This window comes from Lepidochelys kempii, chromosome 5 (assembly GCF_965140265.1).
Source record: "Lepidochelys kempii isolate rLepKem1 chromosome 5, rLepKem1.hap2, whole genome shotgun sequence".
In the NCBI taxonomy this organism is placed as follows: Eukaryota; Metazoa; Chordata; order Testudines; family Cheloniidae; genus Lepidochelys; species Lepidochelys kempii.
The window spans coordinates 91,825,074-91,851,800 of NC_133260.1; the positions used below are offsets into that span (position 1 = coordinate 91,825,074).

The 26,727-nt window shown below is 40.1% G+C and overlaps 1 protein-coding gene across 3 annotated transcripts in view; it reads right to left on the bottom strand.

Annotated features, from left to right (window-relative positions):
* Nucleotides 1-26,727, bottom strand: part of NTRK2 (neurotrophic receptor tyrosine kinase 2) — a 319,997-nt gene that overhangs the window by 84,002 nt on the left and 209,268 nt on the right. For all 3 annotated transcript variants that reach the window (XM_073345038.1, XM_073345037.1, XM_073345040.1), the window contains exons 15-16: nucleotides 26,127-26,299; nucleotides 19,558-19,792 (exon numbers count right to left, since the gene is read on the bottom strand). In XM_073345038.1, the coding sequence (XP_073201139.1) occupies nucleotides 19,558-19,792; nucleotides 26,127-26,299 (408 nt within the window). The remainder of the gene's footprint in view (nucleotides 1-19,557; nucleotides 19,793-26,126; nucleotides 26,300-26,727) is intronic.

Consider the following 26,727-nt stretch of genomic DNA (forward strand, 5'->3'; position numbering starts at 1 on the left):
CCAGGTAACTGTTTTACAAAATCTACAGAATCCATGCACAGCAAAAAACAGAACAAATCAAATGAGAATCATGTTATCAAATAAGAAATTAAATTTGATGGCAGGCAGGAGCACATGCTGTCCCCAAAGTTTAGGCCATAAAACAATTTCCTATTCAATAGCATTATACATGTTTGAATTATTAATTTCTAGGGGGCAGAAATAAAGTGACTTTATTTTTATGTTTCCTCTTCTCTGTTGATAACTGTAGCACCTTTCATGTACTAAACAGTGATTTAACTAGTATTTAAGGCTTTATGATATATGAACAAAGAAGGGGAAATATTTTCATAGTCTAATTATCTTTTTTTAAAAACCACATTTTCATCCAGCCCATAAAATGTAACTATGCTGATTTTGATCTGTAACTTGTATATAGGGTGGTCTTCAAATATTTGCAATGTCAGATATTTCAAATCATGGACCATCACATGGCTATTTTTTTCAAGATGCTATGAAACCAATCCTGCAGCTTTTTCTTATCTAAGAAACCGTATTGATTCCTCAGATGAGTGAGTGTGGCATGCCCTTGAAACTGGAAAACATAAAAAAACAACCTCAGCAACACTCTCTTAATAATCCCACATTTCGGAGTCAAGAATAGTAGGTTACAACTGAATCTGTTTTGAAGTCATTTCTGATTATAAAGAGAATGGAGGGTAATATTGATACTGAATTTGTGTGATACAATGTTACACTTAGGAGAGCTCTGGACAAAATTGTGCTTCATCAGAGGCAGTGGGACTGTGCCTATGAAAAGTGTAATGTACCCACTGGCACTTTTGGGGTAGGAAGAGAGTATGCATAGGAAGTGGCTACAGCTAAATCTTTTAAGTGTGATGCTAGTGCAATTTTGCTGACCTCCCGGGGGAATGTGTCCAACCAATACATACATGGCCCATCTCGGTATGCTAATGTTAATGACACTACTAATTAGGGGGCCTTACCTGTGTTCTCCAACACCTGCTGCTAAATTACAGATGTCATTTTCCCACCTCTAGTGCATTTATGAGGGCCCTCATAATTTGACCATAAGCATGTGTCTGAGTGAAAATGTGAGAAGGCTCACTTAAAAAAGAAAGGCCTTTCTGGCCTCTTGAATAAATATCTTGTTTGACAGACACTGTTAATGCATGAATACTGAAAGCACACACTTGGCTACACATAGCAATGACCTTCAAACAGTCAACTAGAGGTCACCTGGATATGTATTAGGAGCAAGGTATCTAAAGTCCATCAAGCACGTGAATAAGTGGCCTGGTTTGCAGAAGTGCTCAGCACCAGCTGGTCCAGAATAGAATCTTATCCATCACGTGCCTCATAGTGGGGACATATGGTAGAAAATTCCACATTTTGGGGAAGAAGGAGAAAATGTTGCTCTCGCACACAGAATTAAAATAAAATGGGGCAGCTAGAAGCTGCTCAGGGGGATAGGAAGTTTAGAACAGGTCCAGGGAGATGGATTAGTGGGCAGGTGGTATAGTGGAAGGCAAGGGATAAATGAATAGACATATGATATATATATTTATCACATGCTAGTGCAATTTATCACACGATCACATGGATATTATGTCCACATAAATGGTACATATATTATATGTATAATATTCAGATATAGTATATCTGTACAAGATGTGCATGCATAAGTAATTAGAATTATATATAATACAGTATATATATTACATTATGAATATAATACATAATGCAATATACTACCATTATATATATTACATTATGAATATAATACCATAATGCAATATAATTATGTACATAGTAAATACACTAAAAGAGCATCATTTCAGTTGCAAAATCGAGCACTGAAAAGTTAGGAAATGCCAGAATTTAGGTTGCCTGTTCAACCCTAACTCAGCCCCATTGTGCATGTGATTATGATACAGTCTCTAATTACATAATCACATACTATATTTTCAAAAGGACTCCAACTTCATTTTGTGCACAGGATGGACAGTGCACAGGAATTGAGAATATCTTCAATATTTCTTGTTATTCTGATCATTCAACATATGGCCCTGTGCCTTACTTACTGTATACCTTATTTTGTCCAAATGTAACCTGTCTGATCACACACCATCCTCATGATTTGATTCTGGAAGCTTCTACTACTTGAGCTACTGAACGAAATACATTAGCTTCTAGCAAGAGAAGGCTGTTATTCTGTGGGGGAGGCCTCTGGAGCCAAAAGCTGTGTCTGGGTGGTGGTTGAGGGAGGAGTCCAGCTTGGCTATCTCACCTCCCATTCAGGAGATGGAAGGAGCTCCTGCCCCCTGTGGTGTCCCCAGAAGGAGTGATGGGCTTCATGATCATGTGTCGACACTGGGTTGGAGGGCTGGAGGATTTGAGCATAGCCAGTGTCTGGTTCCTCCCTGCTCCATCCTCCCCAGGTGCTCAGGCAGGAGCTGAGCTGCTCCAGGTAGTGTCTGCGGCTGCTGCTTTAGCAGAATTGTGGGCCCAGCCTCAAATTAGGGGTTCATGTTCAGTTATTATTCTGTCATGTGGCCAAAACTTTGCTGATAATACAAGCCACCAAAGGGAAGTGGCAATTTTCAACAGCTAAACCTGAATGGAATGTCATTAGACAAAGAAAATGCACTTCTCTAGCCCCCAGGGTTTCTTCCTACTTAATTTCAAAGGCCTGATACAAACCATGAAGATGTTACAACTTCTCAAAATAAGACTGCAAGAATCTTTTATAATGAAAAGTTTTAGGCAACCTAAATATAGGAGTGTCAACCAACTCACTCATAATACTGATTACACATGCATGTGAATACACGCTCACACACAAACACATGCATGCACATATACGTGTTTCACACACGCTAAATGGGCAGGGAAGGTTTATTTCAAACTGAAGCCTAGCATATTAACCCAATAGGTCACTGGAAGTAAAAGTTGTGAAGCAGAGCAATAGAACGAGTAAGTCAATTCTGCCTTTTAATTTCATGGGTTTAATATATTCTGGAAGTAGCAAAGACAGATTTTTTAAATAGAAGAAAGAGCAGTGGAGTGAAGCATTGGATCTTACAAATTATTAGCTGAATGCTAGGAAACTTTGGAATAACAAGCAAACATTTTGTTTTGTTTGTGTTTCATGGGGGGGGTGAGAGATTTGCTATTCAGAGGCTAGTCATCTTTGATCTTTAAATAGCAGTCTGGTAATAACTATAATTCAGCCTGCCTATACCCAGCAGTCTCCAGATTCCTTTTAACTTTGGGTAGTTGCTCCGCAAAAGGCAGGGGAGTATCTCTATGTAATTAAAATTACAGCTGCAGAGATCTGCTCACTGGGATTTCAATCCTGGCACAAAAATACCACTACCACCTCGAGGTTTATGAAGCTTGATTCTCAAGTTTCCCAAAGTTCCCCTGTTAAGCTTGCAATGAAGACTGGTCCTAAAACATATACCCAGAGAAATGCAGGAAATCAAGCACCTGATCTGAGTTGGAATTCAAACTGTTCCAAGTCTGAGAACTAAGAAAAATGATAAAATTATGAGGCTGACTTCAAGATAAATGCCTGCATCATGACTTCATACAGGATAGCTTTTCTGGTTGTGGTAGGGAGAGGTGAACTGAGACGAAAACATCAACCTTTTGAATAAGATCAAAAGCAGTCTCAGTTTAATATCTGTTACATCCTCTGCCGGGTGTTTTATCCAGGAGAAGGATTGGTGCCAGGAACATCCCCTAAAATTTTTCACATGGGACACCTACGCACACGCAACAGCCTAACCCTCCTCTTCCCATCTGAGGCATTTTCCCCGCCATCAGCCTGAACCCCCCACCAGGGTCCATACACCCTTATACCAACCCCATCCCAGGACCCTCAGCCTAGGGAGCCTCCCTGCAATCCCCAGTCCCGGAAGCCCCTGCCTCCTCCACGCTAACGTGATGGTGACCATCTTGGCCAATACACACGGGATTTGACTGGGGATCTCCAGAGCTAAAAGTATGAATCATCATAAATTGAGCTAGAGAGACAAACTCTGTAGCTACGGCTGCAACAGACTCACAGCCTCTATAGACCAAACCCAGAAGGAGACATGTAACACACTGAACAGTGCATTATGCTGCGCATTACTAGACTAGCTGGATCACTGGTCTGACCCAGTATGGTAATTCCTACATTCCTACCACATGATATTTCAAGAGCTGTGGCAGCATCTCTGTGAGATGAGTGGAAAGAGAACTCTCCCTAGCTGAGCTAGCGGGAATTGTGCCGACCCTGTCTCGGGTGGAAGCCATGCACACCTTTCAGGGAGGGAATGGATGGAAAAAATAAAGTTTAATTCTTCCCCCTGCTTGAAAGAAATGATAAGGTGAAGAAATCAGAAGTGAGATACAGACAGAGCATAAGAAGAGCTTTCCTACCTGTTTTCATCCTTTGACATTTTATATTGAATTTACAATATTTATGATATATCAGGGAGAGTGGAAAAAGATAAGGACTAAACAATGTTTGCTGTGTCTGACGCTAATCAGGAAGAACCATAACAATACCATAGATGGCTTCCAGCTACACAATTGGGATCCAGAACTAGATCCCAACTCTCTCAGAGTATCAGGTCCAAGACATAAGAAGCAAGGTCTAGTGTTTGGAGCAGAAGTCAGAGTTGAGAGTCAAACAAGGGTCAGCACTGGATTTGAATACCAGGGCACCAGCTGCTCTGGTGAAAGCTAAGAAATTATTATTATTGTCTAGCTGTTCAGAGTAGTGGACAGACTGATAAATAGGGAATTTATCTCATGATCTGTCTTTATCTAAGTGGTCTTCCCCAAATTTTAAAATGTCTCACTCAAGTTTCCTTTTTAGAACTAAAGATGGAGCAAACAGATTCAGATAAAATACTTTAACCATTCTTGAAACTGCTCCCAAATATGATCCACACCTGAATCAAATCTTTTTTGAGTTTTAAAACAATGCAGTCAGCCTTTTAAAAATGCACTTCCAGGTACCAGTCAGAGTGTGCAAAATAACCTGACACATCAGGGAAAAAAATACTCAGAAGATTTGCTAGGTGGAACAAGTTTGGCATTTGTACCCAAATATCTGGATGCTAAATGAGCTGAAAATATAATGTGATGCTATTAATCAACAGAAGCCGAATAGATGCTGAACAAGGAGTTAATAAATTCTGTAAGCCAAAATGATCCAGATTTTTTCCTCTTTCTTTTTATTTGTACTGCTTTTTATTTAAAAAACTCCTATGAAATTAAATGTAAAATAATACAAGATTAAGACTGACTCGTTAAAATCACAAAAATTCAGAAAAAGCTATTAATTAAAATTCCAAAAGAAATGTAACTCAGATGCGTTGCATATAGCATTTGTATTCCTTTTTTCTGATTAAATGTGTACATTGATATATTACTGTTCATAACATAGACTATATCTCAGGATCTGCAGTATAACTGAGTAAACACTGCTGTGCATTTCCGATCTTTTTGTGATTTTAACGGTGCAATCTTAAAGTTGCACTAAAGTTTTTTATTGAACTTAATATAGTTGTATCTGTTATACAACCTCACTTTCCCCTTCCTATTTCTTCGTCCTACATAATAAAGACAAGAAAGACAGAAAGCAGTAGGTTTAATAATGCATGGGATGGAGGAATAGGCAAAGATACTCAGATCCAAACTCACTATTTAGTTCAGCTCAAAACTACCACACAAACACTTGTTTTTCAAAACTCAGTTTTTCCAAACATGATTAATAGACCATAGTTTTGTCTGTATGCACATGTGAGTGTATGCAAATAGTAGGAGTTGTTACACTGGTCTCCTGCCAGTCATTTTGGGTGAAATTTACCCCTCTGCAGAGGGACAATGTAAGGCCCAGGCAACATATAAAATCCATTCAAGCCTTATTTTGTAGACATAAATTGTGTTTAGGCCTCATGCTGGCCTTCCATTTCATTCTCTGTGCACTGGCTTTCCTATAATACAAATATACTTCTCCCAAAGACTCTCTCAGCGCTAGATTCTCTTCTCCAATAAAGTCCTCCGTGGCAAAAGAGTTTGGCTCTAGAATATGTGAGGAAGTCAAAGTGGATATGGGAAATTCACCTGGCCTAAAAACTCAAAATAAAAAGACTCCCAGAAATCTAACTTTTTTACTGGTGCTTTAAAAGGTAGCAGATAAGACAAGCTATTCTGCCATACTGTGAAATGAAATATTTATATCTGTTCTGATCTCTCTTTTTCTTTATGTCTTCTTGTGCTAAAGATGATTTAAAATGTTGCTTGAAAAATCCAAAACACAAACAGTTCATGCATATGATATAATGCCAAGAATTCAGGACCCTGCCTCTCATCTAACCCACGAGCAGAAAAAATCTTCTAAAGAGAGATCATCAACCAGTTACATTGGACTAAATCTCATCATATAAACTACTGCAAAAGAACTTTAAATAGAACAAACTCTGGAAGATAACTCAGCACATCATCTGCCCTTTACAAAATAATGTATGCACCAAAAATCATGTCAGGCATCTGTTAAACCATTTTGCAAAGGAGATTTATTCTTAAGACAACATTGCATTTTACTTTGTGCAGTTAAGCAGAATCCTAAGAAAGGTTGATAGTACAGAGATACGGGCAAATAATATGTAACCAATCATTTATTTGATGTATGTTGTTTCTTTTTCTGTTTGTAAACTGTCTGTGAAACAATTGCAAACTTCAACCTAATTGATTCATTATTCGAGATTTTCAAATATCTTTAGTTAGTTATTTTTTTTCTGCATAAAGTTCAACCACCAAAATGAAAGGAAAGCTGGGGTGATTTCCTTGCTCTGATGGAGTCCCCTTTCTCTGGATCCTGTTAAATCAAGCCTTCTAGCAATGAGTTATCCCTGCAGCTTATAAAAATAATTCTAAGGGGAAATTTTATTTTTTCTTTATGGGCCAAATGGAAGGTATTTTCAAAACATTCCCTGGGGGAAGATGTACTCATTTCAAATAATATATTAGCTGAAAACTGTGCTATCCATTAATATACAAAATATAGTTTTCAGAAAGAAAATCTAACCATTTCCAGCAAAGCTGGGTTGTTGTTTTTTTTTTGGCCTTATGGGACTGTTGAGGGACTGTCTCCCTTCCTAGTTGGTTGTGGGAAAGTGTTTGTGTTTAAAATGGGAAAACACATGAATATGCTCCCCAGGGCCTCTTCCCCCTCCCTCTGCAAGTGCGTGGGTCCTGGAGCATGGAGATTTTACCACAGGCTGAAGGAGATTTTTTCCCCCCTTAAATGTATCTATTAAACTCACAGTTGTAGACAGAACTAATACCATCAAAAACAAAATTTTGTGATTCACAGGGTTTCTGGGTGAAATTCTGGCCCATTGAAGTCAGTGGGAGTTTTGCCATGACTTCAACACTGGCCAGGATTACCCTATGAGAATATACATGACTCTTTTTGCCTTTTAGCAGGAATTGTAAGGCTACACATCATATTCATTTTCAATATGTAAAGCGAGATCATAGTAAATATTTTGCATTTTAAACTGTTTCAGCTCCAAGGTCCACTTATCTTCAAAAGTCTCTTTACTATGTAAAAATAATATGTAGTTTGTTTCCTGGATATAAACGGTGTTGTTAAAGAAATTCACAAAATGTTCATTGGAGCAGGTTACCAACACTCACTATATAATCATGAGTCTCACAATATTTGTATTTCCTAAAGTCCCTATTCCTAGAGTTGTGTGATTATGGGTAGGCCTACATTAAGGTTGCTGATTTTGGTTGGACGTATTCCTGGATATTCCATCATCTGACATAATCTTTAATTAAGATCAATCTTACATTCCTGGAGACTCCAGGACAATCCTTGAGGGTTGGCAACCCCAGCTACACTGCAAAACAAACAAACAAAAAAAACCAGCAACAACCACCTGGCAGCAGAAAGTCTCAGAGCCTGGTTCAACTGTCTTGGGCTCACAGAGCTCACACTACAGTGCTAAAAATAGCAAGGTAGACGTTCCCTCTAGGGCTGGAGCCTGGCCTCTAAGATTCACTCTGTTCACATGGGTTCAGAGCTCCCTGAGCTCCAGCCCGATTGAAACGTCTACATTATTTTTAGCATCGTAGTATGAGCCCCACAAGCCTGAGTCTGTAGCCTGGGGCCCTGACACTCGCTGTCATGGGTCTTTCTTTGCAGTGAAGATGTACCCTCAGGGAGAATCTTAACTTGCTTTTTTTTTTTTTTTTAAAGGCATTTCTAGCCCTCATAGTTATGGCTCAAGAAAGAGAAGGGGGGCTGGGGATTCCAAAATATATTCATTTTAAAATCTCATGATTTTTAAGCCAATCCAATGATTTTGGGGGTGCCTGACTCATGACTTTTGAGTGCTTGTGGATGACAATAATGTAGGAACCCCTTGTTAAAAAAATTGGCAGCACACAGCTGTCAAGAAGAACGTTTTCTATAATGGGGCTGAAGATGGTTTGGTCCTATCCACACTATCAATTATACAATTTTAGCACTAACAGGATACATATTGCTGAAAACTCTTGTCAGCCATTGTTTAGTTTCTCACTGTAGAATTGACATGGGGCCTTAGTGTGCTCATGACACAATTCTGAAACGATGGTACAGCCATAACTCTCTGAAAGGAGATTAGTCTCAAACACATTTCTGACTTCATACAATTTGCCATCTCTCTAGCTCAGATGCAATTCATTTTCACGTGGTTCTTGGCCCGGTAATACATATGAGAACGTAGGTTTGAAAACAGTTCCAGGAGCAAAACCATATTCAAATCTGTTTTTCCTTACTACTTTCACAAACAGGTTAAAAATATCACAGTAGGTTAAAAAGGAATCCTTCTCGGTCACATCAAAAGTTAAAATACAACTTAAAAGCTAACCAGATCCCTCAGCGAAGGCAGCACTAGCAGACTTATGCCTCCATAAACATAAAGCAAAAGTTAATCTACTCGGCATGTTAAACTTTTGACCCACACAAACATACTTGGGGGAATAGTTTGATAACTGGAAAGATAATATTTATATCTCATCAGAGAGCAGCACAAAGTTGCATTATTTAATAAGGAAATATTTTAAGGTGCTTCACTTGCATGATCTCTCAGGGCTGGTACCTCTGTGTTAACATTTCAGTTGGCCTGCTCCCACTGAAGTCAATGGCAAAACTGCAATTGACTTCAGTGGTTCAGAATTGGGCTCAATGTTAGTTGAACTTAAACATAGGGGCATAGCCTGGTTGTAAATCAAATTTCATATAGGTTCCTTTGGAATATAAACTACTCATGAACCTGAAGAGAAGCAGTTTTGTGTAGGATGCCACTAAGAGACAAACAGGTAGTAATTTCTGAGGGTAAAACTGAGGACACTGAAGTAGGTAATTAGATATTCTTCTTTAGAGTGTTTCTCTGCAATATGACATTATAAGAAAGAAAGAAAGAAAGAAAGAAAGAAAGAAAGAAAGAAAGAAAGAAAGAAAGAAAGAAAGAAAGAAAGAAAGAAAGAAAGAAAGAAAGAAAGAAAGAAAGAAAGAAAGCCTCCACTCCACAGGAGCTCACTGTGACTTTTTTCTGTGGATTTGCTCTTCTCCAGTCCACGGGAGGGAAGGGAGGAGCATAAGGGTCACTGATACTTTTTCACATTTTCTTTTGGCTACTGAAAAAGAAGAAACAATCTCAGAACCCTGTTGACACCTACATCTCTTCTAAAACAGTGTATGCAGAGTATTAAAAATAAGCAAAACTGAAGGGCTGAGGTGGGCTGATCCATATTACAAGTCTTTTGGAACACTGAGACCTGGATAGCAGTGTTTTCACTGATTGACTGGCAGTCTGTTATGTAAGGACCACTAAATGTTCCAGAACAAGGGGGCAACAGTTGCTCTCCTAAAAGTTGTCACCTGGTAAAGAAAAACAGCAGGACAGGGCCTTCTTAAGGCCCCTGGGCAACTGGTCGAACAGCAAGAGTTCAAGTAAAACAAAGTATACTTGGGTAGTAGGCCCTATTTACATGCAATTTGGGTACCTGTGACTTATTCTGCCGAGTGTAGTCCCACCAGATAAGAAGCAGGGGTTTGTTACAGGGTCCCTGCTCTTCCAGTGAGTCAAAAATTGATACAGTGAAGAGAATAAGCCTAGTTTTATACAACACACCCTCTACTTCCTCTGTTAATAGCTTTTTTATACTCATGTATTAATCTACAGAGTCAGAATTGCAGGCTTTTGCTGTGTTACTCACTGACACAGTTCCTTCACCACCTCCAGCCATCCCCTTTACATATTATATTTCAGTTTAATCATCACTGTTCCTTTTCCACACTTCTTCACTTCTGTTAGCAGAAATGTCCCCATTGTCCTTGGACCAGGAAAAAATGTTTGTTTAGGAAAACTGCTTAGCAACCGCTTTCCCTATTTCAAGAAGAGAGGCTATTTGCATAAAAAAGCCCCCCTGTTGGAGGCTAATGAAGATTCTGTTGAGAGCTGCTCAGTGACCACCTCTCAAAAGAAACCTCCCTTTCCTCCTGATCTCTCTGGATGGCCTTTCTTTGCAGTGTCCACTTCACTTGGAAGGCAATGCCAATTTCCCACAAGGTGCATCAGTGTTCTGCAGTAGTGATGAGCTAATTCCAGTTCCTGACTGTGGTGGAAAGGCTCAGAGAGGTTTGATCCCTCAGGAACGGATTTTATTACCACGCTGTTCCCAGATTTTTTTTCATGCTGTACAACACACAAAGTGAACAACTCTGACTGTTAACCCCCTAAATTCTGTCATTTTCCAGATTGCTAACCCAAATGAATGCTTATGGGAGTAAGTACATACATTCCTGTACAGTGTCTTTCTTTTGATATCGGTATTTATACCATGCCCATCCCCACAATTACAAAATGCTATAAGTGGTGTGCATGTAGATCTAAGTTTTCTCTGTCTGTACTCTGTCCAGGAACAGGTACCATAGGAGTCACACCTCATAGCAATCTATGTCCACATCTTTACAATGAGAAGTAAATATTGATTGAAAATTTGCTTTGAAAGACCCTGGGTGAAATCCTGGCCCTACTGAAATCAGTGCAAAACTTCCATTGTCTTCAATAAGCAGAATATGAAAACAACTCCCTCTCCTATAAACTAATGTGCAGCAAGTTTTGGTTTGTGGTGAGAAGATTTCTGATCCAAGGCATAGTCCTGTCAGATGCTGAGGGCTTAAATAGGAGTGAAGGCCTTCCAGCACCCCCAAGGAGGTGCTGAGGACCTCCCAGGATCCGGCTCCTATTTACTGGCAGCAGGCAGACTTTCTGATCAGGATTTTCCAAGCCTCTCCAGCTCTAGGGTTCACAGAACTAATTTCAGGTTGTGAATCATTGCTTTGCTCCAATTTAGACCTATGTGTGTGCTTTTGTTTTTTTAAGGCTGATTTAATTTTGTAAATGCGTTTTTTAAAAAGATACTCTAAGTAAATGGACATCTGTGCTAAGAATCCCCCAAAAGATAAGTTGACACAGGTGGATGTCCTACACACAGTATACATACTGGGTCTGATTCTTCTCTTATTTGTGTCAATTGGCTGTAGTTTCATTGAATGCTGTGGTATTACACTGGTGCAAAACAGAACTGATCAAAACCGGAATCTATGTCCCTTGGGAAATTCTGATTTTGACATTTGTTTTCAAACAAAATTGGAACAAAAAGTAGAAATATCAAACCTTATAGTGGAAGAAAAAAGTTCCAAAATTTTTCAATTTGGGAATGTCACAATGTTTTGACATATTTGATCAAAACAAAATTCTTTTACATTTCCAAACATTATATAAACATTTTGCTTGGGTTGAGCTAACATTAGTCTCTGTACTTGCCCGCAGTGCCTCACTGGAATTGTAGTTTGGGTTTATCATGCCTCCCCCCTTTCCTGGCTACCCTATATCTCCCAAGACTGCTGTCTCTGCACAGCTGAGTCACTGTGGTGCCTCATGGACAACCATCTCTAGTGTAAACCTAGTGTACAGGGAGATTTTCAAAGACACAGAGGGCAGTTAGGCACCCAACTCCAATGGAAAATCAAATACCTGGAAGCAGAATCAGGCCCACTGTATTTGCCACAATTACTTTAGAATTTTATGTTTATTACTCAGCCCTATATTTCACCCTATTTTTCTCTCTGCCATCCCTCAACTTTTTTTTTAAGAGTCCTTAAGCAAAATATAAGCCCGTAAAGTTAGAGTTTGATTCAAATTTTCAAGTTCATAATGAGCTAGTGGTCTAAGAATTAAGCAAAACAAATTTGTTCATCATGATTTTTAAAAAACTTTCATTTGATGATATATTTTTTCTAAACCAGGGGCCAAATGCATCCCTGAAGTGAAGTGAAGACAATGGAATTGTCCAGTGAAGACAATGGAATTACACCAAGGATGGATTTTGCTCTACCTGCCTAAACTGTGCCCACAAAATGCATGTTTGTCTGTGCACAAAAACCACTTTGTGCACACAAATGAATAACTGTGCAGGCAGGTAGCACTCAGACACAACACTCCCTATTACATTTGCAGTGGGTCATTTTATGTGCATTTTGCATGTGCCATTTTATGACTGGTTTTGAAAATGTGATGTGTCTTCTAAAATACTGCATATATATCATAATTACTCATTCAAAATCAGTTGTGTATCGTATCAGCCTCACAGATGTCTGTCTATGGTTTCTCTTCCTTTTTAAATCAAAGGAATTGTGTGATAGAGTTCTTAAGCTCCTGAAATGACAAGTCACCAACATCATGGAATCCAAAACCCAGATCTCTCAAAATACAATAGGTCAAACTCAGATGATCAACACAAGCCCAGACAGAGATGAGTTTATTATTGTGTTCTCTTACTTTAGCATCCATAATATCTCCGTACATGGAGGATATATGTACTGTAATGGCCTGCCATTGTTAGATATAGCACATTGAAGGCTCTGGGCATGTGACACTCCTTCCTCTAGCCAGCTGTGTTCAGTCAGGATTACGAGGCAAAAAGAGAGAAGCTCTCTGCAAAACAGTCTTGGGCTCTCCTCCTAGGATATACTGTGTATGGTCTGTGTCAATGGAGAACAGATGGAAACAGAAATAAAAACTAAGTCTATGAACCTGTTCAACCTATGCAAAGCTGACATGTAAACCAGTATTTGAGAAATTACCACATCTGTGAATGAACAGAGATCCAAAACCAGATTCAGCCCTGGCACAAGTCAGTGCAGCTCCATGAATGGCAAGGGATCTGTGCCCAAGTGTGCCAGCTCTAAACCTGGCCACCAGGATATGACTCTACTCTGTTGTATATAAACTCCTAATAACAGTCATAGTGGTGACCTCCTGAAAGCTCACATTAATCATCTAAAATCTTCTAGGGCAAATTCTGGTCTTGGTTATACAAGTGTAAAACCAAAGTAACTATATTGACTTTAAGGGAGATACTCCAGATTTACACTAATTTAGCTGGCCCATTATTTACAGTATATAGGATTATCATCAGTTATGTGAAACCATCTGCACACTGGTGTGCATACTCCAGGGCTATCGGAGCCCTCTGTCACACTCTAGCTCTTTGCGCAATGCAATGTGTACGTTGGTCTATGACAGAGGAGCAAAGCTGAAAAGACCTTATAGGGAAGGAGATAATTTCATTTGAGCATTAGATGCTGAAATAGCAGCTAATAAAAAGCCTTCAAACTGTGACAATTCAATACACACACCTACGAAGATGCCTTGGCAAGCTGCTTGACTCACAGCTCTTTCTTGCTTTTCCTCTGTGCAGCCTCCGCCAAACTCACCCCCATGGGTAAACAGCTGTGTACTGACAGTAGGGAGGTGTCTGCCACTACTGCCATTTTCAAACAGAGAGACACTTGTCCCTGGCTGTAAACATTTGTGCTCTGTAATTGGCTAGTTACAGCTCAAATAGATATAAACCCCAACTTTGTCTTTTTTTTTAGCATCTTGCTGTCATACATTAATTCTCTTTACAAACATGCACTTTGTCCTGGAAATAGGCTTAGTGAGATCACCCTTGGGTGATTATTTTACTAGCATTATCTTTTACAAATAGTTTGCATGTTGAGTCACCAGAAAGCATATAATGGGCAGTTGCCAGGAACTGAACGCTGTACAATACTAGGATCAGGCTCATATTCTAAGGAATAACTATACATAACTGGGCCAGATTCTGGTCTCCGTTTCACCAGTTTAAAACCAGCTTAACTCCACTGACTTCAAGGGTGTTGTGCTGGATTTAGACCTATATATCTGAGATCAGAATCTGGCCCATTCTTATAGTATTTGCTAAGAATTACAGGACTTTCAAGATTAAGATGACTTGCAAAGGATTTTTTGAATGGGATTTTATTTTTTGTTGTTTTTTTCTATGATGTAGAGAGTTGTTGGGTTTTTAAAATCTGTTTGATTTTTACCACAGAAATATCAGGAATGTCAAGTCTGGTCATCTTTATCATTGTGGGAGAACTTTCTTGAGGTCTCAGAAGGGTACTGAGTTCTTGCACATTAACTGAAGGGGTAGGCAGTATTTAATCTTTAACAAAGGTGTCCTTTGTCCAATGTGTTCATTTACCATAGGAGTTAAACAGGAGTTAACACAAAACAAATAGATAAAGCAAAACCCCAAATAATTCTATAGTTTTATTTAAAAATCGCTCCCATTTCCACTTGCTCAGCTTTCTGAGTCGTGATATCGTTTCACTAGTTCTCCAGTCACAACTAGGCTAGACAAGACCTGAATGTCAAATGAAAAATATCAAACAAGGGGAAAAAACCAGATTTTTTTTTTCCAAAAAAGTCTTCCTGGCCCTCTTTAAACATCAAAAGAAACAAAAATGGCCCAAGCCCTGTTTTTTGGCCTTTGCAGATCACTTTTAAGTGACTCACTCAAAGTCAAGCCAGAGAAACCATGTCACCTGACAGATTTATTATTATTAAATATTATTGTTGTTGTTCTTGTTGTATTAAACACTAGATTATACTGTTAGCATGGAGCCTTTGAAGCTCCTCAGTGCTCAAGGGAGGGAGGAATTTGTGACATCCCTTTTCGAGTTTGTCTACACAGCAAAGAAAAACCTGTGGCCAGATCGGGCTTTCTGGGGTTCAGGCTGAGAGGCTGTTTTATTGCTCTGTAGATTTCCGGGCTTGGGCCAGAGCCCAGGCTATAGGACCTGCGGGGATGGGAGGGTCCTGGAGCTCAGGCTCCAGCTTGAGACTGGAAGTCTACACAGCAATGAAACAGCCCTGTGTCTTGAAACCCTGAGTTGGCTGGCACAGGCCAGCCGCGGGTTGTTCTTTGCTGTGTAGACATACCCTTAGAGTGTTGTATATACTCCACTACATGGCCAGCCAGATTAGCTGCTATGGCTTTGAATAATTTCTGATCCTTCCCACCCTTTTTTGGGCAGGTGCTCCTGAGAAAGCATGAACAATTCAGTAACAGCTCCTGTGCTCTTTTGAACATGGGTCTGCAGTTCTGACTTGCTCTTTAGTGGGCGTGCAGGTGGGGAAGAGAAGTTCTTACTTCATTCCCTATGCCTTGTATGGTTGCATAAGGGCTAATCACAATCTAGCCTTTAATATTTTATTGATAGATGCCCAAATGAGGAACAAGGCCTGTCTGTGTACTGTGCTGTACAAGTACATATAAAGACAGAGGGTGAAATTCTGATCTCAGCGAAGTCAATGACATAATGCCTATGCTCAATGGATCTCAATGCAGTAAGGATTTCACCAGAGTCACTGTATCAATCCTGCAAATCTCTGATTAGGTTGGAATGGCATTATATTTAAAACAAATCCATGTTAGCTTATTCCTGAAACTGTGAGAAGCTGACCTTCCTTGCTTATTTTCTTGTTTATAATAAATAAAACAAAAAAGTATATTAAATGTAAGTACAGAGCAGGTACCTGCAAACTTGAAGTGGATGCATAAAATAGTTTGAAATAGTATCTCTGAGTACAGGAATGAATACGCAGAAAAGTGATTGTAACCATGATCCAATGTCACTACAGCATGTCACAGAGTAGTGCGGATGAGTCAAATGGATGTCAGAAAGAAAAACAGGAAACCCCAAGTCTTAAGGGATGAGAGCGTGAGCAACAAAAAATAGACATCAGCAAAATAAATAAAAGCCCCCAACCATTGTGAAATACAGACTCTTTCAAATCAATGCAAGGACATGCTGCCATAAATGGAATGTAATTCTGCAGAGTGTCAGCAGAGCTCTTTAAAGCAGGTGACAAACTAATTGCTTGTTAGTCGTCCTATTTTGACTTGGGTGGGTGACGGCACTAGGGAGGAAAAGCCATTGCAATTTCATTGTGTCCTCAGGCTCATTTGGTCTGGCTTTAGAAAACTATTGCAGTTTCATTACACGTTAGCGTTTGTACTAGCGAATTAAATTATCTTGCTCCCCCCCACTCCACCAAGATTCCTGACAGACCCCGATTAATAAATAAATAAATAAAGGCCTGTGCAGCCAATGTCACACTGCACACACACTAGCCAGTAGCTAACCGTTATTTCTCTCCACAGTCATCTCTGCAGTATCTCTGTATGACTGCACTGACACAGTGCAGAAGGCCATTAGCAATCTGACAGTGTGCAAGGGCTAAGGACCATCGTCATTTAACTAAACAAACATAAAACAATCCTCTCTGATCAAACCTAGAATCTCAGTTGACTGACCAATTGTCTCAGAGTAATACCCACTTGTGTGGATTTTGGCAAGCGCCAAATCATTCCTTGCTGTGCATTTTGGAGCAGTATAAATCCCTCCAGTTCGCTGTCGATATAACTGTCAAGCGCAGGGGAAGAATCATCTCCCTACTTCTAATTAAACTTTAACTGTTAAAAAGACTTACCTGACTATAAACAGAGGTCAGAGGCACCCCAACGTCACCTACGGCAGCGTCACTATCCATCCCCGCCACTGCCATAATTCTTTGGGCAGCCCTCTGGCAAATCACTACTGACCTGATCCTTTCAAGACCCCATTATGACTAGCCCCCCCATGTCTCTGGGCAGGGCTGGCCAGAATCTTATTGGGGAACGTAGTCCCTGATCCTTACTAGCAGTGCCAGACGTGCTACCACAGTCTGAAAGGTGAGGTGAGAGGCAGGCCATGACCCTGTTCCTCTTCTGCATTTGCCCACAGACTGCTGGGTGTGGAGCAGTGGAGCTTCTTCTCAGTGTGCAGAAGGAATGACTGCCCAAGCTCAAGGGCAACATCTGTGTGTCCCACCCTAAGCTGATGTAAATTGGCATAGCTCATCGACATCAACAGGGCCATGCTGCTTTATACCAGCTGAGGATCCGGCCCATAGGCAGAATCTCTCCCTACCCTATCCCCCATTCGTTCTGCTGCCATCAACATTTTGTCTGCCCTTTCAGTCACTCATCCCTCTCCACAGACTTACTTTCCCTCCTCATTCATTCCATACCCACATTTATTATTGCACAACTCACTCTTTTACTTTCACTTTTCCTCCTGACTCATCCAGAATTCCTCCTGTTAACTCCAATTGCTATGTGGCCTGTGCTCTCTGCAGGCCTGGGGCCATCCAGGGTGGGATCTTGCCCTTTGTGTAAACTCCCATTTACTTCAGTGGGAGTTTTGCCTGAGTACAGATATGGCAAGAATATGCACTGTGGGTCAAATTCAGACGTAGTGTAAGTGTGCAAAACTCTATCAAAGTCAATAAAGTTCCACCTACTTGTGCCAAGTCTGGATTTGCCCCATTTGAGGTTGATGGTATTAGATCCATGTTTCCAACCCTTTCCCATCTGCCCTTCTGCAGCTTGGAATCATCAATTTTTGTTCAAGAGCAAGTGTAAAACAAAGGTGCTTATAATGAAAAATGGCATTGAAAATATAGTACACCTTCTAGTTAAGATTGTCGACATGCTTTACAAACATACCTTATCAAGATTCACAATGGTTCTGTAAGGTAAATAAGTTCACTTATACCAATTTTACAGATGGGGTGATCCGAAGCACAGAGTGGTGATTTGCCTGAGTCACAGTAAGTAGTGTTGATATTTTAGATGTAAATAAGAACCTCCACAAATCCTGATTCTCAATCCCCTGCTGTAATCCTCTCTGATATAAAAAAAAATACAGTAGAACCCTGTTTATCCAACTTTCCATTATCCGGCTCTCCATAGTAACTGAACATCCAGTGCATACATGTCCAGAAGCAGGCGATCTTTCCTCTGGCCGCTAGACAGCACTACAGCCTCGCACTTTCCCATTTTCCGGATTATCTGAATTTTTGATCATCTGATCTGGCCCTGGTCCCAATTGGATCTGATAAACAGGGCTCTGCTGTATAGCCAACAACCACTACAGTACATGTTTTTTCAAGTTTTGAAATGATGTCATACTTATATTACAATGTTCAAATAGCTTGAAATAGCAGATTCCCAAAGACAAAATGTGACAGGAATCTGGTTCATATGTTTACTAAACGCTAGTTTTCACGCACTGAAAAAAGGAAGAAATAAACAACAAAAACAAAAAGATTTGTGGTTCTCAGCTGTTAATTAAAACAACTCAGTAAATATAAATACTACACAGTATTTCCTGTGTGTAGCCTGCCCTGCCCCGCCCCACTCATATGTAAAAACAGTCTCTTCTCAGGCCTCTCACAAACAACTGTGCAGAATCAGCTCTGTCCTCTTATGGAATCAGCAGCTAAATTAAGGTGGAGATGACAGAGATATTTATCACATAACACCAATACTGATCATTAAAGTATACAGTACATTTTATCCATAAGGCTTTCAAAGTCCTTTGCAAATTTGAAAAATTAAACTCTTGAGATAAATTCTGACTCCCGTGTATGTCAATGAAAATCATCTTGGACAGCGTATGGACATATATACCAGGATTGCTTTGCCCGCCACTGAAGTGCAACCATCATCAGAGTGAAACAAAGCAAACACAATCAGTTTAAGACAGGAAATACTTATCGTCAGCTATGAGGCATTTCTTTTTGGATGCTGAGCATATCACCAGTAAAGGGTTCTGCCTTAGTCTTTGTCTCTTTCTGACTGAAATAATTTTCATAGGTACAGTGCTGTTGCCTACAGGTTATATCCATTCAAGCAATCCACCAGTCTTAGACATTTGTAAGAACACATTTTTATAATACCTAAGTGTTGGGCCAAATTTGACCAACTATCATCCCTTTAAAGATACCCTTTCTTTTTTGCAGACTAGTAAACTTGCCAAATTTCTGACCTCTGAAGGATTTTTTAAACCTTTTTAATTAGAAAACTAAAGCAGGCATACATAAACAAAAGGACTCTCCATCAACTCTTGCCAGGAGCTTCCAAATTTAAAAACTCAGATTCACCGTCCATATCCAATTCTTTAAGGGTCCAGGATGTGCGAATAATCCAGTTTAAAAGTGGCATCAGTATGAGCAATGTGATAAGATGACTGAACAAGACCTCAGTTACTCCTGAAAGTGACAGTTCACTTACCCTATAGTAATCAGTACTGTACACGTCTCTGGACATTCCAAAATCTCCAATCTTCACCAGCAAGTTCTCACCAACCAGGCAATTCCGGGTGGCAAGATCACGATGCACAAAGTGTTGTGATGCCAAGTAAACCATGCCGGATGCAATCTGCTGGGCAATATGCAACATCTGGGACTGGGTCAGCTCAGCTAGAAGGTTGCCTTCTGCCATCAGTACTGCATCTGGTCCATGTGCCCTGCATTGAGCACACAAAAATACGGGCTCATGAAATAAGAGGTCACTTATAAACTTGAGTGACTGTGGAGTTGGCATTAGGGAATCTGAAAATGTAATAGTGGCTTATTTAAAGGTGATGGGCTAAAGTCAAGTGTGGTAGGAATGAATTTGTCTCAGTGTTTTTTTCCTTCCCTGTTTTTTCTTTCTTTCAGGGTGAGGAGGAGAGGTGGTTGAATATATTGCTCATGAAAGTAAGGAAATGGGACTAATAACATTACATCCCATCCTAATCTGCTATGCCCCTGCTGTTCCAGCACAGGGGCCTTTCCTGGGCAAAGGCTGCCAGTTATTCTAAATGTATGGCAGCAGGAGAACATCAAAGACAGGATTTATACTTAGGTCTCTAGAGGTGAAAGGCCACTGCAGTAACATCATTTTGCTTCCCTCTTTCTAAAGCCTAATATCCCCTTCCACAGGGAGATGGGACATGACGCACGTGTTTTTATTATAATAATTATTATTATCATTTAATTTAAGGTGAGAGAGCTAACTTTACCCTGGGGAACACAAAAAAGAAATAAGAGGAATGATTTCAGATTTTCACCCTTAATTTACCATCCACATGAAGTAGTTCCACCAATCCCAGGTGCCTTTTGTTGACTTTCCCATGGGTGGTGAATCCCACCTGATGCACAGGGGACAGTTCACAAAACTCATTCCACTTGGCACAGCCATGCCAGATCAGAAAGCTGGGTTTCTTTCACTGGTTCTAGGTTAGCTTTGAAGTACAGCAAATCCTTAGCACAAACTGATCAGCCCATTCACATGAGAAATTACAAAGCTCTTTGGGGCAGGGATCATGCCCTTGATAGCTCGTTGTGGCACAACCAAATATACATATATATATAATTTCTCTGTTGTAATTACTGACACTGTTTTAGGGCAAGCTTTACTCGCCATTCCCTAACAGTGAATTAAGGCAAGACTAAAGAGGTCAGTGGGCCCTGATCATTCCCCACCCTGATGTGTTTCAACATTCTGAATACCCTTCCTCCAATCTGCCCCATTATTTTATTCCACAGCAGCACCTTCCCTCCACATATGTAGGTTTGACCTTCCAAATGGGCCAACTTCTCCCCTCACTCCTCTTTTTTTTTAAACAACCCTCCCCTACTCAGTGATTTGATTTCCCATAGACCCCATTCCTCACCCCAAACAAACGCTCTGGATCAATATGGGTTATGTTTAGCCTTAATTCATCCTTGGGAGGAGGGTATAGGAGCTTGGAAAAGATTTGCAAATTAATCAAAATCCCCAAAATCAAATTATGATACTACCTACCAGAAGTATGATATAAAAATTGCTGGGAGGGAGAAAAACTTCACAGGTGAAGTGACAGATCTGGGAGCTAAATGAAGGAAGGTTTGTTACATTCCTGGGACTGCAGCTGGCACTACAGAAAAGCTAGCTGCACATGTTTTGCCATGGAGCATGGACAGCTGTGCAACTGGTGGCAGTTAAAGGAGTAAAGGCAGGATGTGAAATCCCAGGCTAAAACCCAAATGTGAATTCATAATGAAAAGTACGGTACATCCTCATCACACAGATTTTTAATAGGCCTCCTCATGAAGGAAGCTGCAGATCTTTACTAATTTAGAAAATTATTTGCCTTTCACCACATATTTCTTTTCTAATTAAACTTCTGCATTTTTTAAATGTTGAACCCATCTTGCTTATCTTCCTAGTTAATCATGAAATCCTTATCTCCAGCAATGCACAGCTGTAAGAGACAGTAGCATAGACTCCGCCTGATCTACATCATCCCTCCTATGCCACAACGGTACACACAGGGAAGCTTTTGACCTTCAGGATGCGGTCCTAGTCCTGAAACACGACATTATGCTGCAGGAAGCAGCAATACTCAGTTTGGTCGTACATTGGTTAAACTCTGGATTCAGTTTCCCCTGACGGCCTTGGGTGGCGCTGCAGGGTAAGAAATAGATGCTCTTTTACAGACTGATTACAACTAACCTTTCATCTGCAGTACAAGCTGTAACACATGTGAGAGGAATGACAAATTTAAGTTCAGATTAACCAGCTTGTCCCAACGTAATCATTTTATGTTCTAAATACGTCTTATTAATAAAACCGCCCCAATGTAGCACATATACTATCTGCTAAGCTGTATTACTTAAGATATTTCAAAACCAGAGTGCAGGAGTTATAAAACAATATCTAATCAGCAAATACATAAACAAATACATAAATATTTCAAATGATGACTAATAAGCAGCTACAATTCCAGCTTGTTTTAATGTTGAAATTTTACAAACAGGCAGACAAGACTGGCATCATTTGCAGAGTGGAGGTGGCGTCAATGTCTCAGAAGAAGAGGTTATAGACAGGGTGGGGATAGGCAATGAAGGGCCATAAAAGTGAAGCAAGTAGCTTGCATATCTCCCCCAGAGAAAAAAATCTGATTTATAGTTCATATAGCCAGTCTAACTGTGGAACCAAAGGCTCCCAGGGCACTTTATACACTGGGGAAACCCTGTCAGATTTACCAGGGCTATCCCAACAGGGAAATGTGGGCAAGCTGCTGTGGTGGAAGGAGGCAGGATGGTAACATAGCGTCTATGCAGATGGCACTGGCTCCAGTAGATCCCTGGAACTGGTAGGTTCAGAAGGCCTAATCGGACACCCTCACCCTTCTGGTGGAACAAGGTGCTGGAAACTATCAGGAAGACTTTGCAGAATTTGCTGTCCCCTATGCAAATGTTTTCACTTAAGAGCAAATTCTGTGCTTGTTTATTATTATGTGGGGCAGCATGTACTAGTGTACAGAGTACATGCACAAGGCCAACAGATTCTTGGGCTGGCCCATGAGTTATTTTTGGCAGCACCTATTAATTTATGATAGCAGCTCTACATAGTAAAGAGTTGATTTCAATCTTTGATACCCAGATGCACATCACTGCATATCCTTACAAATCTGCACACTGTGAGGCAAATCAAGAACGAGCAATATTACTCTACCATACTAGATCATTAGTATTATCTAATGCTTCCTTTGTGACAACACACAGGATTCAGCAATTGGCCCCTAATGGAACAATCCTTATTCATAACTGTACTGTTATAGATAAAGGGTAAAATTTGCAAAAGCACTGAAATGAGTTATGGGTCAGATTTGCAAAGGTATTTAGGTGCCTAAAGATGCAGACAGGCACCAAGTGGGATTTCAAAAGCACCTCTGTGCACCATTAGGAGCTCATCTGCATCTTCATACACACCTAAATACCTTTGAAAGCTTGTCCTTGTGGGCCTAAGTCGCATTACACTTAATGGACTAAATCACTTTTGAAAAGGGAACATAGGATCCTAAGTCACTTAGAGAGAGACCTGGGTGTTTTGATTGATCACAGGGTGACTATGAGTCACCAATGTGATCCAAACATGCATCCGGCAAGGCATTTCCAGTAGAGATACAGAGGTATTAATGCCATGGTGCAAGGCATTGGTAAGACCTCCTCTGGAATACTGCGTACAATTCTGGTCACCCATTTTCAAGAACGATTCAGTTAAACTGTAACAGGTGCAGGGAAGAGCTATTAGGATGATCAGGAAAATGGAGGGCCCATCTTATGAGAGGAGACAGGAAGAGCTTGGCTTGTTTAGTCTAGCAAAACAAAGGCTGAGAAGGGATATGATTACTCTCTATAAATACATCGGTGGTGGGAGGTAAACACCAGGAAGCGTGAAGAGCTATTTAACTTAAAGGTCAATGTTGGCACAAGAACAAATGGGTATAAATTGGGCATGAACAAATTCAGGCTGGAAATTAGAAGAAAGTTTCTAACCATCAGAGGAGTGAAATTCTGGAACAGCCTCCCAATAGGAGTTGTGAGGGCAAACAACTTAATTACTTTTAATAGAGAGGTGGACAAATTTATGAGTGGAATTGTATGATTGGGTTGCTTGTGATGGCGGGTAGCAGGGCTCAACAGTCCCAGGGCTCCCTTCTGGTTTATGCCTTACATTTCTAAAAGCTCATTCTTCCTGGCTTAAACTGGTCACCTGACAGGGTCAGGAAGGGATTTCATTCACACACACACCCCCAATGTATTCTGGAATATTTTGGGGGGGTTATCTCCTTTCTCTGCAGCATCAGAGATGGCCACAGCTGGAGATGGGACACTGGATCGGGAGGGCCAGTCCTCTGAGTCAGCACAGAGCATTTTCTCATCAGGTGTTTGGTTGCCTGGTTTTTGCACCCATACTCAGCGTGTAACTGATTGCTATATGTGGTGTTGGGAAGGAATTTTCTCCGAGGTCAGACTGGAAGTGATCTTGAAGGTTTTCACCTTCCTCTGCAGCATGGAGTGTGGGTCACTTGCCGGTATTAGCTGGGTATATTAATCAATTCCCTTTCATTGCAGAGGCCTTGGGCATTGTTGCACCTCAGTCACACCTATTTTCTGCCTGGGGCACATAATAGTTTAGTCTCCTGGTGGCCCCTTTATGGCCTTAAACTCTATAACTCTATACATTTGAAACACAAAATATTCTTTCTTGTGTCCCCACCCTTGCCCTCTCCTCCAGCCCCATACTGTGTAGTTAAGAATCAAGGGCAACAAAGAGCAACAGAATGACCTTTTCCAATTTTGAAAAACTTAATCAAGCTTAGGGTGACCTTGCTGGTTAGGATGAGATTCTTGTTTCTTAAAGGGACATTCATAGCTCATCGTGAAATATAGTCGCTGTTTATAAACTGGTGGATATGCAGAGAGTAGCAGCAGAATACAAAGTATGGTACTAAAATCATGTAAATGTTAAAAATGATTATTATACTCTTCAAAATAAAAGAAATAGTTTGTTTACTGTAACTGAGTTTCACATTCTCAGTTCTACCATCCTCTCCTCGGACCCAACTTAAACCGGTGTAAAGGCACTGAAGCCTTTAGGTCTATATTTGAGTCATAACATCTATCCAGGAACACAAACATAAATAATAAATTCCAGAGATAGGCTGAATGTATGGATCTAGTTCTAGATTAGGTTTGCACTGGGTTTGAGGTTTGCATTTGAGTTTAAATCAGGGATAATCTTTAAGGTCTGATTTCTGATTCAACAGCACCAAATTCTTGTGAGCTGTTCTCACGAGATTTCAGGCCCAAGAGGTAGAAATTTCATGAAAAAACGCTGTTGCAAATGTCTATTATCTTGTAAGATTTCGCCTACATCCAGTGTGGAACTCTCTAATCAAGAAACAAACCCAAACCCAATTCCTGGATCTAATCTGAAACAGAGCCATAAAATAGCTGTGGATTTTGGGAATAAACTTTCCTCTCTCTTGAAATTCTTGTAATTTTTTTCCATCTCAGATGTGGATCTGAGATTTCAGTTTTGGCTCATCTTTTATAAATTAAGAAATTACATGATGTGATTCTCTACCCTACACTATAAGTCACAAGTACAGTAAAGAGTGATTTTTTTGAAATGTACTACTGACTGTCTTTTGTTCCTTAGATCTTTTATGCTCCAATACAAGAGATTTATTTTTGGAGTTTAATGTTTTCTTTCTGTTGTTACTGCATTTTCCTTTCCCCTTTGCTTGCCCCACCTAAAGTATTCTTTTGCAGAAGAAAAGCTTGATCAAATGCCTTTCTGCAGCAAAAGAAGCGGTGAGAAATGCTGTAAAAAATACTGCAAGTTTACAATAGAGATTGAAAAGGGTATGGGCTGCAAAATGCAGATCTGGATCCAAACTCCCCCAAAGTTCAGGGGTGTTTCCATCCAGGGTCTTCATTTGGGCCCAGCACTAGAGAGAAATAAGAAACACAAGATAAGTTGGATTTTGCCAAACTTCATTAGGCAAGCTTTGGATTTGCAAAACCAAAGATGATTTGGAATCAGATACCATTTTAGCCAAGACCTCAAAGTTTTATAAACAAGCACCATCTGCAGAATTAGTCGTGGAAAACTATGGCCAAGGGAACTGGAATACAATCCATGTGGTAAAATGTAAAAAATGTAAAGAAATGATTTAAAGATACTTCTAAATAGGTAAAACACTTGATGAGGCAAGACATAAAATCACAAAATGTGAATTAACTGGGTGTTTATCAGGTTTTCATTCTTACGGTATGTCTACATTGCAAAGAAAACACGGCACTGAGAGCCTCTGTCAACTGACGTGAGCTCATGGGGCTTGGGCTGCAGGGCTAAAAATAGCAGTGCAGAGGTTCTCACTTGGGCTGGAGCCCTGGCTCTGAGACACTTTCCCTCTCCCCAGGTTTCAGAAACACTGCCCACTATCACCTATGCAGAATGAAACACCTTCATGAATTTACCTGAGGAATTTATTCAGATCTCCGTGCTTCATGTACTCAAAAACCATGATGAGTGGATCACCTTCCACACACACGCCATAAAACTTCACAATGTGCTCATGCTGTAGGTTAGTCAGCAATTCTGCCTCTCGATGGAAGTCTTTCCGAGCATTATCACTGGCATCTTTCAGTGTCTGGAGAAGAAATGGAAAGGGATACGTAAAACATAAAGAACGTGGTGGGGGTGGGGGGAGATGAGGGTGCAGTACTATGTCAGGGACAGAGAAAATACATTTTTGGTGTCACTGGTTATAAATATCAGATCTAGATCCAAGTAAATTACAGACCTGTGATTTTATAGTATTTCCTCTGCTATATTTCATCACATATTTATTATTACAGTAGAACCTCAGAGTTATGAACACCAGAGTTACGAACTTACCAGTCAATCACTCACCTAATTTGGAACTGGAAGTACATAATCAAGAAGCAGCAGAAACCAAAAAAAGAAAGCAAATATAGTACAGTACTGTGTTAAACATAAACTACTAAAAAAATAAAGGAAAAGTTTTAAAAAACATGATTTGGCAAGGTAAGGAAACTGTTTCTGTGCTTCGCAAAA